The sequence below is a fragment of the Elephantulus edwardii genome, unplaced genomic scaffold (genome assembly GCF_000299155.1).
Source record: "Elephantulus edwardii isolate Elephantulus edwardi_28Jun2011 unplaced genomic scaffold, EleEdw1.0 scaffold00051, whole genome shotgun sequence".
Lineage (NCBI taxonomy): Eukaryota > Metazoa > Chordata > Mammalia > Macroscelidea > Macroscelididae > Elephantulus > Elephantulus edwardii.
In genome coordinates, this window is record NW_006399801.1 from 6,659,580 (window position 1) to 6,672,829 (window position 13,250).

Sequence of the window (13,250 nt, forward strand, 5' to 3'; positions counted from 1 at the left end):
AATTTTTTGAACAGGGTTAATCGGCAGAGGTAGATAACTGCTTCTTTTCTAGGCTTCTTTTAATCCTGAACAGGTAAAATTACTTATCTTCATTCTCCCAATTCAACCATTCAAAAGAAAGACTAACTCTCCCTAAAATTGGTCAATTTAAAATGGGAACACAAATTTAAGGACTGCCAGACTGTGTTACATTAAGGCAGCATTAATCTCAAAACTAGGCACCTGTTAAATACCTGCCTGTTACCTTCAGGTCGTGCATCAAACTTGTTTACTCCTGCTCATAATATTCAGGACCTGTTGGTGCAATCAAGGTCTTGCTTTCAAGTTTACAAGTAGGTTAATCAGGAATACAAGAATCAACTGCTGGTTCCATAGCTTCTGGATCCAGTGTCCCTTTCCTTTCAGAAGCCTGAACACATTTAAAATGTAACAGATGTTGTAATCTTGAGTTAGATGTCAATCTATTATGTTCAGTACACAGATTGCTGTAAATGTATTGGCTATGGATTCAACAACAGTTCCAGTTTTGTTTAAGCAATAGTACAGCCATAATTTTCAACTGACATTTAAAAATGGTCTAGTTACACCTTGTGTCAAAGTGCAGAACTGCTACATTATTGGTTACAGACATCTATGTGCTATAAAAACAGCTTTGGTACAATAAATTATCAAAAAAGAAAATAAATTTTTGTAAAATTCACAGCATAATTGTGAGGCAAAAAAGCAGTCACATAAAATTCTGCATTTTTTAAAAATGTTCAGGATGAACAGAAGACATCTTTGTGCAGAAGAAATGGTGGAGATACCACGTGCCGAGAAAAAAAGCAAAAGAAAAAGTAAAAAGCAGGAAGGGACACAGCTGTAGCTATTTTCATCAAAGCAAACCACTACTTCTGTGACCTTCAACCAATAAGGAAGTCAACTTTATGACACACGCAAAGTGACCTTGCAATACCTTACAATTAGTGGGTCACAAAAGTCTATTTTAAAAGAAAGGCCTCTTGAATTACCCATTCTCTGTGTTTTCAGCATTAAGGACTGTCTGCAAAAACATGTCCGAAAGTGATTGCATCTGAAATGGCAGGCTCTTCTAATTTAGAGTCCAAATCCATAAGGCCAAAGGTTATCCCAAAGACCACCACTCAGACCTCCCCAGGACTGGCCAGGACTGACCCGTTGATTGCTTCTCAGTGCACCTTGGTTTAGGAGACCAGTCACGTTCCTTTACTACCTCCCTGTGGCCTCAAAAAACAGGAGGCCCACAGAATCCCATGTAAATGCTGCTTTGCTCCTCAGTAAGTTCAGACAGGAGAGTTCTGATCCCCGCCACTTAGCATGCTTACTGTGCCTTACAAACTTCAACACAACCGTCCCATTCATACAGCTGAAGATGATGTTTGTGTAAGCTGGAGGTCCCTCTTCCCTACAGTACTGCATTTTCGTGCCCAAGTGTGTTTGGAGGACTTAAAAATCCAATAATCCAATTTCCCACCCCCACCCCAAACAAAACAAAGACAGGGATAAAATTTTTTTAACAAAAAAACTAAACATGGGGGAAACCACCCTCATGGGGCCCTTGATGCAAATTATGTGCAGTGCCTTTTTATTTTAAAATTAGTTGGCAAATGACGAAGACCAACAATCTGAACATTAATGTTTGTTGACTAGAAAGGAGGGAAAAAAAAGAAAACTCTACTATGATTGGGATATGGCAAGTTAAAATGGGGGCGGCAAAAGGAGATGCTACCTCTGAGCTATCCATGACGACGGGTTTGGACATGGCTCTTTAAAAAAAAAAAAAACCACAAAAACCAAAAAACAACTTCATTGTCCCTTTGCAATCTTTTCAAGTTAAAACAAAATAAAACAAAAGTCAGCTTTGCCCTCTCGTAGCGGTTCAGTGTGTTAATCTCCTTCTGATTCAAGCAGCTTTGCACTTTGTTTTTGGAAAAAAACACCACTTCTATAAAAACACACAAGAAACAAACTCAAGTTTCAATTTAGTCACGAGCTAGCTACAGGACTTTGTTGAACACAAACTCCTGTCATGGGAGATTCTTCTCTATCAATTCCTTGCCTCATTGTCAGATGTCCTTCAGTCATGTAATGTGCAGGACCTGTATTAGCAGAAAATTGGTACGTTGGATGTCCAGCTATGCCAGTCTCTTGGCGAGGATTGGAGTAGACGGTTAAATTAACGTCCATAGCTCCATTCTGTCCAAAGTCCAAGGTATTAGCAGCCACTGGGCGATTCTGGTAGGCCTGATTGCCTTGATTACCAGTAGAGGAGGAAGATGTGGAGGAAGAAGTAGTTGAGGAAGACAGGGATGTCATGGAGTGGTGACTATGGCCAACCTCCATAGAATCCTGGGTAGAGGAGCTATTTGTTGGAGAATTGTAGACCCTTGGCCTGGTCCGGTTACCCAAAGCTTGTTGTCCATGGTGGTGGTGGTGGTGGTGGTGGTGATGATGGTGATGGGAACTATTTCCATGGTGATGATGCAATGCATTCTGTTGAGGGGCTACATGAAAGGTTGTTTCTTGAACAGGATGAGTTTCAACAGTGACTTGTGTAGGAGCTTCAGTGCCTGACCAACCAAGAGGAGCAGGGAATTGCTGACGCACCTGCAACAACAGATTTTAAAAAATTTAGTCATAATTCCATGTCTATGCTTTTGTCTTCAAAATGTCAGTTGTATAAAGCAAGATTCCAAATGGGCTCAAGAGTAAAAAAATACATTACTAAAGAATTTGCAAATTTTAATAAATTATAAATAGGCTTTTATTTCATTATTCTTTTCCTTTCCCATGAAACATTACTCATGCCAAAACTTGACAGTTTTTTCCTATAAAAGATGAGTATTTCTTTAAGAGATCCCAAAGTAATTCTGAACTTTCCTGTAAAGTTCCTCTTCACTCTTCATTCCATATTTCAGTGAAAAACAAACATCTAGTTGCTCAATAATACTGTCAATCCAATTACTAAAGAAAGCTTTACTGAGTTGATCTTCATTTTATATTCTAAATGGCCACTTACTGCCATCTTCACATCATCATTCCAAACTCAGCCATTAATGTCTTTTTTAAAGACAAATAATTATGGCTTTCTAAACAAACTCCCTGTTCTCACTCTTTTCTATCTCCAATCCATTCTTCAAATATCAAGAGGACTTTTAAAAAAAGTACAAATCTCATCATCTCCTTTTAAAAATGTTTTAAATAATTCAGAAAAATAAAATGCTATTTTGTTTTTCATGGTAGGTGTTCCATAAAGCTCCACATACATTGAATCAGTTAATACGGAACCAGCTCGGAATATACCTTTTGGCTAATTCAACTGCTGCTCTGTACATGTCTGCAAATGATCCCCAAAAGTGCAATATTTGGGGGCTACAAAAAGTAGTTATTAAGTAATTTCACTTATAAATACAGAATCCATGAATACTGAGAACTGACTATAATCCAAAATCCACACAGTTGGTTGATTCCCTCGGTCACCTGAGATATAACTTCCCAATGGTTAATGCAGTCCTTCCCATAACAAGAAAGGCAGATGGTAAAGTCTTGTCTTGGTCCCCATTAGTAATTAGCAAAGCAAAGGAGGAGGGCAGAAAATATAAAAGGCTGAGAGAAAAGTGGGACAGAACATGGCTTGTTCCAAAAAAAAAAAAAAATCTAGTAAAGGTAGAGGTAGTAAAGAAGAGAAGAAAGGAAGATGTAGAATAATGGTTTGGTAGGGAAGACATCAAGATCACTGAAATAATTTTCCAAGTACAAGGGAAAGACAAAAAAAACTAGTTTAAAGTAGGAAAAACAGCACGATAAGACTGCTCTTGTTCAAGGTCACTGAGCTGTAGAGGTGGGAAGGCAGTTGATGGGATGAACAGAATACCTCGAAACCAGTTAGAAAACTCTTTAAGGTAGACCAGAGAAGATGGTAGCAACAGTGAAAAAAGTGAGGTAGAGAAAATAAATATGTAAGTTATTTAGAACCTACATCATTTCACTGAAAAGGTATTCATTCATATGAGAAGTTGAGAATAAGCCTTAACACAAAGGTTTTAGGACTTGAGTAAATGGGTGTGCATGGGCTATTTACAAATTTACATTGGAAGCACTGAAGTGCAGGTAAAAATGATGTTATCTATTCACGATGTATATCTGTAGTGTTCAGCTAATGAGAATCTCAAAGCGATCAAATAATAGCAGAACAAAGACTCTGGGCTCAGGAGTGAGAGTTAAAGCAGAAATAAAGACGTAGGAGTATTTAACGTCTGTATCTTTATGTATATAGATGGTAAGTGCTGTCATTTGTTAAGAGTGGGTGAGTTCTTCGAAGAAGTGTGTAATGTAAATAAAGATATGATCCAGGAATATCAAAATTTAAGCAGTGGGCTGGAAGGAAAGAATCCAGAAAAGGGAGACAAACACACTGCTACTTAGAGGAAAGGGTACAAAATGGCAGTTAGGGAAGAATAAGAAACGAAGGGACATCTTGTCAAATAAATTAGAAGGAGTGGTTTTTAAAAGTGAAGAGCAACCAACACGGTCATATGCTGTTGAGGAATGAAGAAAGGCCCTAGTCAGTGTCCAGTGAACTCATCAACAGAGGAGGATTTCAGTGGTGCTAGAGGCAGGCACTCAAAACAGGCAAGTGAAAGGATTTTTAAAAGATTAAGAATGAAGATCAGAGTTAGTAGAAATATAGGATGAGAAAGACTTGGGGTCTTGGAAAGGTTCTGTTTAAGATGGGAGAGATCTAAGAATGGTCAAGTTCTGATAGAAAAACAACAGTCAGTAGGAAAGGTTAGTGAGAAGATCACAAAGAGGGAGCAGAACATAGGTGGAGCTGGGCACAGGCAGACAGAAATACATGGCTTCTAACTGAAAACAAGGAATGGACAACTAACTTACATATGTAGGGAGAATGACATATTTGATGACAAAAAGTTGAAGAGTATCTTTCCCTACAAAGCAAGACTATAATATGCACAGAAGGGGAGTGGGAAAGAGTGGAAAATCTTGTAACAATTAAAATAGGTAACTGGAGAGAGAGCGTGCAAGGTTGCCCAGTGGAAGTGGGTAAACATTAATTAACAGTAGCAGCAATGTATGTGTAGTTTTTTTTTTTTAATGTATGTGTAGTTTATGTTTTAGTATGGCTTACCTAGCCACTGAACTTGGTTCTACCATGTGAATGGGTGGGAATATACAAAAAGGGTGTGTTAGCCTATCCACAGGGGATTGACTAGTCTCTCCAATCTACAAAGGGTCTGGCTAGTCTCCCCAATAAAATGAGCAGCTCTAGCAGATTAGACCCTCCCCATCAGCAAAGAAACAGAAGAAGGAAGAGAATGTAGGACATGCCTCAGGAGCAGACATTCTTGCTCCAGCTACACCTATAGCAGCAGCAGCAGCCATGGCCAAAGCAGAGAACCAGAGAAATAGGACATGAGAAGGAGCTGGCTGCTATTTCCTCCATGGAAAGAACCAGAGATAAGCTAAGAACATTTGCTCAAATTTGTTCAACAATTTGGGGTGGGGGAACAATATTGGCAGGACTGAGAACTTTGTAACACTGGTCTAAAACTGTGAGGCTCAAAGCTGAGGTGCCTGCATGCACGTTCTGGAAGTTTCCCTGACTGTTTTCTGCTACAGATGTGGATTATAACCTTCTGACCTCCCAACACCGATCTGTGTGGTCTGTGAGTGATCACGTCAGATTTTGGACCTAGTAAAGCAGGAAAATTGGTATTGAGATAACGAGAAGGACAGGAGGTTGGGGAAATGTCTGAATTCAAGGGAATTGGTTTTGTGTTACTGATGTCGCTGCTGTCCTTTGTGAAGTTGGTAAATGCTATCCCCACGTAGACTTTGCTCTTTATAAGCTATACTACTTTGTGTATGACTTTGTCCAGGAGCAGTCAGTAGTACCACTTACAAGGAGGAGAAGATTAATAAATTTCACTCCTCAAATAATATATTGACTTCTTTTCATAAAACATCCTAAGGCTATCCTCAAATATATATAAACATTACTTTCAAAAAGAAGATGTAAATACCTTTCTAATATCTTTTTCATCTGTATTTTTTAAACAAATAAAGACCATGACACCAGCCCCTCCAAATGCCATCAAGACTCAGTGTAAGTTAATTAACCAATGAAATCTCAGTTCTCACTGTAAAATGAAGATCCCACAAATGAGAAACTCAGAATCTTGCTGTGTGGCAAATCAGGTAACAAAGAAAAACATTTGGGACAATAATAAATGGTATGCACCCAATGTGTGTTAGTTAATGTCTATTAAAAGAGACTGAAAATTGTTACTTATAATTAATTATAGAATCTTAATATTTTCCACTGAATAAGAAAGCTATACACCTTTAAAGTAAAGGACTTAAAATTCTAAAGACAATATTGCTAAGCCCAAGGGCTAGGAGCTTGTGCGTAGCTGTGGTGTGAACTCTGACCTGGGGGCTGTGCGTCTCACAGTCCATCGCCTGGACAGCGGCCGTGAAGTGTCCCCCACTGTGCCGGTGCTGGTGCGTTGGGTCCGACCTTGCTCTCCCACTGTTGCTTGTCCCCGATGATCCACCTTAAATATTCCAACACATTACCACTTGTGAGTTCAAAGTTTACATATATTGTTAAGTTTATCTTCTGATACTTTAATATTAAAAATTATAGCATATCACAAAACTATAAGACTTTCTGACTACAACTACGTTTTTCACATCAACCACTGAAATAAAAATTTAGTGACATTTGCTTAAGCTAAGGGAAAATTTAAAAAGCAGTTCTACTTTAAAAAAATTCAAATTCTGGTTAATAAATAGTTAAATCTACAACTACCAAGTAGAATTTATTACATACATAATTAAGTATTGGCACTTTTTGGTAGATCAATTTATTAGTAACACAAAGAGATTACTTAACATCATTTTTTCCTAACAAATTGTACAAACACTGTAAAAGATGTTCACAAATGAGATAAAAACTATTTGAAATCTAAGTGAAATACCAAAGAACAGACCTGAGCTTGAAGATGTACTAGAGGTGGTGCCTGAAGATTGTGACTGCTCCATTGCTGGACTTGTGGATACACTATTACTTGTATTTGTACCTTCATCAGCTGTTTTCTTGAAAAAACTATGCTGCAGTGCATAATACGGTTGGATTCGAGTTTTGGGGTCATAATCAAGCATCCTTAAAATGAGGTCTTTAAACTTCAAGTAGTCAGCTACAGTATGACCCGATTCCCCAGCACGGCGCCCACCAGGTCCTCCTGTTTCTACTCCAAGGATATTGTGAAGTTTACGAGTGGCTGGTGGTTTGTACTCCTACAGGAGAAGAAAAAGAGTAAGACTCATTTAAATTTAATGGTATAAGTCTACTGTATTTTCCAAGACAAACTGGCATAAAAGCACTTGAGAAAGTACCTCCAAGAAAAGGGTAGAAGGTGCCTCACAAACAAATACAGAAGGTGTGTATTCTTTGCATAAAAATAGTATGTAACTTAGCTTCAAGTAAGTTTTAACATATTAGCCATTGAGGTACAGTTTACAGTTATACCTTCTGTATTTTTCACACATTATTATTCTAAATACTCAGCAGTTAAGAGAAATACAACATAATTTTAAAGATTATCTAACCCAGGGAGCAAACTGTGACATGGACAAGGGTCTGTATTTTCTGGATGGGTCTAGCAACAAATGGTTTTTACATTTCAAAAGAGTTATAAAACAATAAAGAGTATACATAATGGAGGTCTGCAAAGGACAAGATATTTAATATCTGGACCTTCCCAGAAGTGGTGGGTGGTATGCAGAGTCTCCCTTACTCCAGTGATCCTGACTAAATTTCCTGCCCTAATACACAAAGAACATGAATATGACCATGCATGAGTGTATCTCATGTCCCCGCTCATATTAAAGAAATCAAAAGCCAATCACTTGTTTCTTTTTAATAATTATTATAAGGAGCCCTGCTGGGACAAAGATTTAAGTGCTCAGCTGCTAACTAAAAGGCTGGCAAATAAAGCCAACCAGATGCCATAGCTAGAAAGATGTGCCCATTTGTTTCTGTAAGCTTTACAAGCTTGGAAACTCTACAATGAACTACAGTATTACTATGAACTGACAGACAATGGGAATGGGTTTGGATTTGTCAAGAAATATGTTAAATATTTTAACAAGTGCTGAGAATTTTTTCCAAGAAAAGCATTTTTATATGAAGTTGTATAATAATTCTTATATTCTTGCTTTTAGTTGATTCCTACGTGTACAGAATACAACAGCTCCAGAGTTTTCAAGGCTGCGGACTTTCAGAAGCAGTAGATCTGTCTTGTGATGCACATTTGGGTGGGTCTCAGCCTTTCAATTAGTAGGACAGCACCTGACCATTTACATCTATCAAGGACTCTTTTAAGATCCCTAAGAATATTTAGTTTTGGATTTTTAAATTCTACATAATGAAAAATCTTCTCTCTGGTGCGACTAACAAAAGTACACCAAAGATGTGGGTAAGAAAAGGATTGATCAACTCTGAGTAAACTTCCAACTGGCCAGTGAGAGGTCAAGGACAGTGACAGACAGGAAAGTTGCAAAAGTACCCTGACCTAAAACTTGTCAATGACTATAAAATGGTGAGCAAAGCAACAATGGAAAAGATCTCTCCAAGGATAAAGGTGATAATGAGACTTTATGGCTGGGCAATAATACACAGAGATTTCTGATCTATCTCTCTCTCTTTCTCCATGCTTAAGGGGAAGTAGTGATTCTTCTTTTAAAACATGTGAAGTCAGTAGTAAACAAATTCTAAATCACAAGGCTAGAAATGACTTGGTTCTACACTGGTGGCCTAACAAAGCAAAAGGTATACATCTTTCTGACAAGTGTGACTTACTTACATTCTATTGCTTTTAGAAGTCTAACAAACATTAAAAAGTTATAGGTACAAGCAACAACAACAAATATCCTCCAAAATACACAATTAAAAGCCCATATTAAGAAGAAAACTTAAGGTGCACATAAAAAGACAGCCTAGATACTGAAATTAACAAATAACATATTAAAGTAACTATAACAGATTGTGTTGTTTAAAATGGAGATAAAATTATTTTTAAAAGGCAAATGATAATATTTTATACACATATAAAATATATATTAATCAGAAACGAAGACTATTTTATGTTAAAAACAGTAGATGAGACTCAAAAGAGGGGGAAAAAACAGAGGACAGCATAAGTTATTACCAAAAAACAAAGAAATCAGAATGAATAAGTCAAAGAAAAACTTGTATCAAGCACTCTAACATAAATGCACAAATGGAGAAACTGAAAGGGAAGCACAAGACATCAAAGACCATCTGCATCTTAAGAGTGAAAACACTTGAGAAATAACTCAACCCCGAGAAGTAAAAAAACAGCCAACTCCTAAAGTGAGAAAGACATTAAAGAATGCTGTATTTAAAGATAAAAATAGTTTTGGTTTAGTAAAAGTACTGAAAATCAAATATATGAATACTAAATCTGTTAGAATTTAAAAGAAATAGTATACAAAGAACAAAAAGAGTAAAAATTACCACTGACTTATCAGAAATAATGAACACGAAAAGCATCTAGTCTTCCTCCCAACTTTTTGCAACTGTATTAAAAGTCATTTGTGGCTACAGCAGCGCAAATGTGCATACACATACGCTCACACACACACAAAAATAGAATTCTAATGGGGGGTGGGGTGTAAGTGTCAAATCAGAATTCTAGAAAAAATCCAAACCCGAATGCTGTTTAGTCACTCTCCACTCACAGAACACTACATCAGGTTTCTGAGGCTGTAAGTCTTAATAGATGTCTTTCTTTCAAAGGTGGATTTCAACCTTTAACTACTATAATATCAGGATTCCTTTCTAGAATTACAAATATATCAACAACAAAGGTAAAATAAAGACATTTTAAGATGAAGGCACAGTTGGGAGAGTTCATTAACTGACATACAGAGATGATGTTAGTTACAGAATAGGGTTCAGGTCTTTTGTGCAAAGCTTACTCTTAAGTTGTAATCGACTCGACAACACTTAACTGCTAAGTGAAACTAGTGCTGTTATATCTGGAACACTCATCCACTTTGTACATCGATCTTTGTCAATGTGCTGTATAAGTAACCTGAATTTGCTGTGATGCTGAACCTTGTGCCATTGGAGTATCAAATACCAGAACAGTTTCCCATTGTGGACAGTGTTTGGTGGAGCTCTCAGTTGTAAAAGAGGTTTGGAAGCAGGAGTGGCAAGCACTTCCTAAACCACAAGCCTCTGGAAACTCTGAATTTACAGAAATAAGGATAGCTATGAAGGGCATTAGGTCTTTTGTTCACAGAGTCCCTATGATTCATGCTCGACCAGACGGTAATGAACAAACACTACCACCACTCACAATACAATGAAATTTAAAAAGTTCTTTTTGCTAAGCCCAAATAACAGTAGAAAAGGAACCAAAAAGCATAAAAGGCAGATATGAGTAAATTAAAAGAGATCTATTTTTATTATTTTTCCTGTTTTAAAATTTAACATTTTTAAAAGAAATTTACTTAAGTAGGTAATAATGTTCTGTGACACTTGTAGCACACATAGAATACATGACAACACAAATGACTCAAAGGGGCGAAATAAATTTACACTTGATATTTCCACACAAATAACATATACTGTAAGATAAAATGTTTTGCACATTATACACTGCACATTAATATTAAAATAATATGCTTATTTTATATCTGTGTGGACATTTAAAAAACACAGTATTACAACTGTGTATCATGTGATATATCATTTGTATACAAATTACTAAATTAAAGACTTACACTGTGAAAGCAACTAATAAAACGTATTCATAAAGGAATAATATTGTGTTTTTGTAAACTGCACCTTTTATGTCTGTTTCCCAACTAGTCCTTCCTCCAGGAGGTATTTTCACAAGGGCTATTACACCAATTTTTTAAAATGTTGCTGTTTAAAGAAATTAGCACAAAAATGCTACAAAAATACCTCTCAGGAGAGGCAATGAGCAGTAAAAAATGCAGAAAATATGTGTAAGAGCAAAATATGATCGTTTAAAAGTCAAAGGAGAAGAAGAAAGAAAATACCCAAAGTATGAGATTAACACAAAAATGAAGAGAACAAAGAATACAACTAAGAAAACGATTTTAAAATCAACTATGCAGAAGAGACTACTATCCAACTGGATTAAAACATACCATCCAACGATACGCTGGTTGCAAAATTCACACGCTAAATATGAAGATGCATTTTATAATCTAAAACACAGGTATAAAGAATAAAAAGCAAAGAGCCCACATTTTTACTTAACGATTTTGTTTACTATGACCTACCCAGCACTATAAAGTGTTGCTAGGTCAAATTTTAAAATGTTGCTGTTTAAAAACAAAACACAATATATAAACATAGAAAGCAGCGAAGAAGACCTGGTAGGTAAAGTACAAAGTATGCATTATTCATATAAAGATACAAGAATACTACGGAAAGGCTATGAAGAAGAAAGGTAAAGTGGCTGTAGTAGTACAGACCTAATATAGTAGTGCAGACATAAATATAAAAATATAATTGATGATTAAGAGGAATATTGATGATAAAAGGTTCAATTTCTTAAAAAACAATAAAAATAATTCCCCATACAGACAGATCTAGGAACAGCTTCAAAAAACATAAATAAAGGAAGATTTAGGTGAATTCAAAATTATCATTAAAGAACAATAGTCCTCCCTTCTACTGAAAGAACACACATACTCTCTCTCACACACCCAGGCATGCACAAAATACGGATACTCTGAAGGAAGATGTAATTAAAAAAATTTTCTTTTCTCATGTAGCCTAGTTCGAAGGGAAATGAACTGCTAACTCAAAGGTGGCACCTCTCTCACAGTTCAAATCCACCAAGGGCTCAGCAGGGGGGGAAAAGTGAGCAATCAATCTCCTTCCATGTGACTTATAGCCTCCTAAATGAGTCAGTCATGAAATGAGTTTGATATGAAACAGAGAAGACTTGATGGTGGTTCAGTGGTTAAGGGTTCAAGTTGCTAATAAAATGGTTGGTGGTTTCAAAGAGAAAAAAGGGAAATATTTTGAGACAGCTCTACCCTATCATATAGGGTTACTGTGAACTTGATAGAATGGATTTGATGGCAAATACTACTAACACCATCAAACAAATTACCACTTCTTTTCAAGTACATGCAGATTATTCATCGAGACAGAAAGCTTAATACTGTAATATTTGATACCATAGTACTATTAAATTAGAAATCAGTATTTTAAAATTATGCAACAAAATTATACTGATAGGACAATATAAGCATTACAAGAGAAATTTTTTTAAGTTTGCAAAATGAATGATAACAGGGTATTGCTGAAAACAATATTTTGGATAAGTCATTTTATGCTTTTCTAAGAACAAAGATTTTAAATCCATGACTCAGGTGAAAGCTTCAAAAAAGCACACTCAACCCAAAAGTAATTAGAAATAAAGGAAAACAAAAATCAAACTAGCCAAAGCCAAAAGCTATGGAATTGATTTTAATTCATAATAAGGACAAAGTATAAATGCTGTCATATAGAGTTTTCCAAGGTGGTAAATGTTTCTGGAAGCAGATTGTAGTAATTTTCACTTGCAGAGCTGGTGGTGGTAAACAGTCAAATGTACCTTGAGAGGTGAGCAAGAAAAAGAATTGGTGTGTGATAGTGGTGTATGTCAACAAACTGGTTTACTAAATCCTCAGTACAAGCACTCATGAAAAAAGAGAATACACAAATGACTATTATCCAGAAATTTAAAAGGTACTAATAAGAAATTATGGATAAATTTATGCCAACAGATAAAAAATTCTGAGAGGATTAACTTCTTTAAAGACACAATTTACCAAAATTGGGTCAAGAAGAAGAAAATCTAAATAGGCCTGTGAGAGTTCCAGTTACACCTTTTTAAAAAAGTACATCCCAAGCCATGCTGTTTGTTTTATTAATAAACTAATTATGCTAATCAAACAACAATAACAATGACAATGAGAGAGCTACGTTGGCCTAGTGGAAAGGAAGCTATGCTACCAAGCCGAAGGTGGGTGATTTTCATCTGGCCCTCGGCCAGGTTCAAATTGTTTTCCTGTCAAACATTCTTCTAGGTGGTATAGCACTGGTCTGTGCGTTGCTGTACAGAGGTAACTCGTGGTTGCTGTGATGCTGA

General features: G+C 36.3%; 1 protein-coding gene across 1 annotated transcript in view; it reads right to left on the reverse strand.

The window, feature by feature from the left end:
* Positions 1-1,949: 1,949 nt before the first annotated feature.
* The window catches only part of DYRK1A (dual-specificity tyrosine-(Y)-phosphorylation regulated kinase 1A), a 110,383-nt gene continuing 99,082 nt past the window's right edge, over positions 1,950-13,250 (reverse strand). The window contains exons 9-11 of the mRNA XM_006886722.1: positions 7,035-7,341; positions 6,472-6,596; positions 1,950-2,625 (exon numbers count right to left, since the gene is read on the reverse strand). Coding sequence (XP_006886784.1) covers positions 2,005-2,625; positions 6,472-6,596; positions 7,035-7,341 — 1,053 coding nt within the window. The 3' untranslated portion in view covers positions 1,950-2,004. The remainder of the gene's footprint in view (positions 2,626-6,471; positions 6,597-7,034; positions 7,342-13,250) is intronic.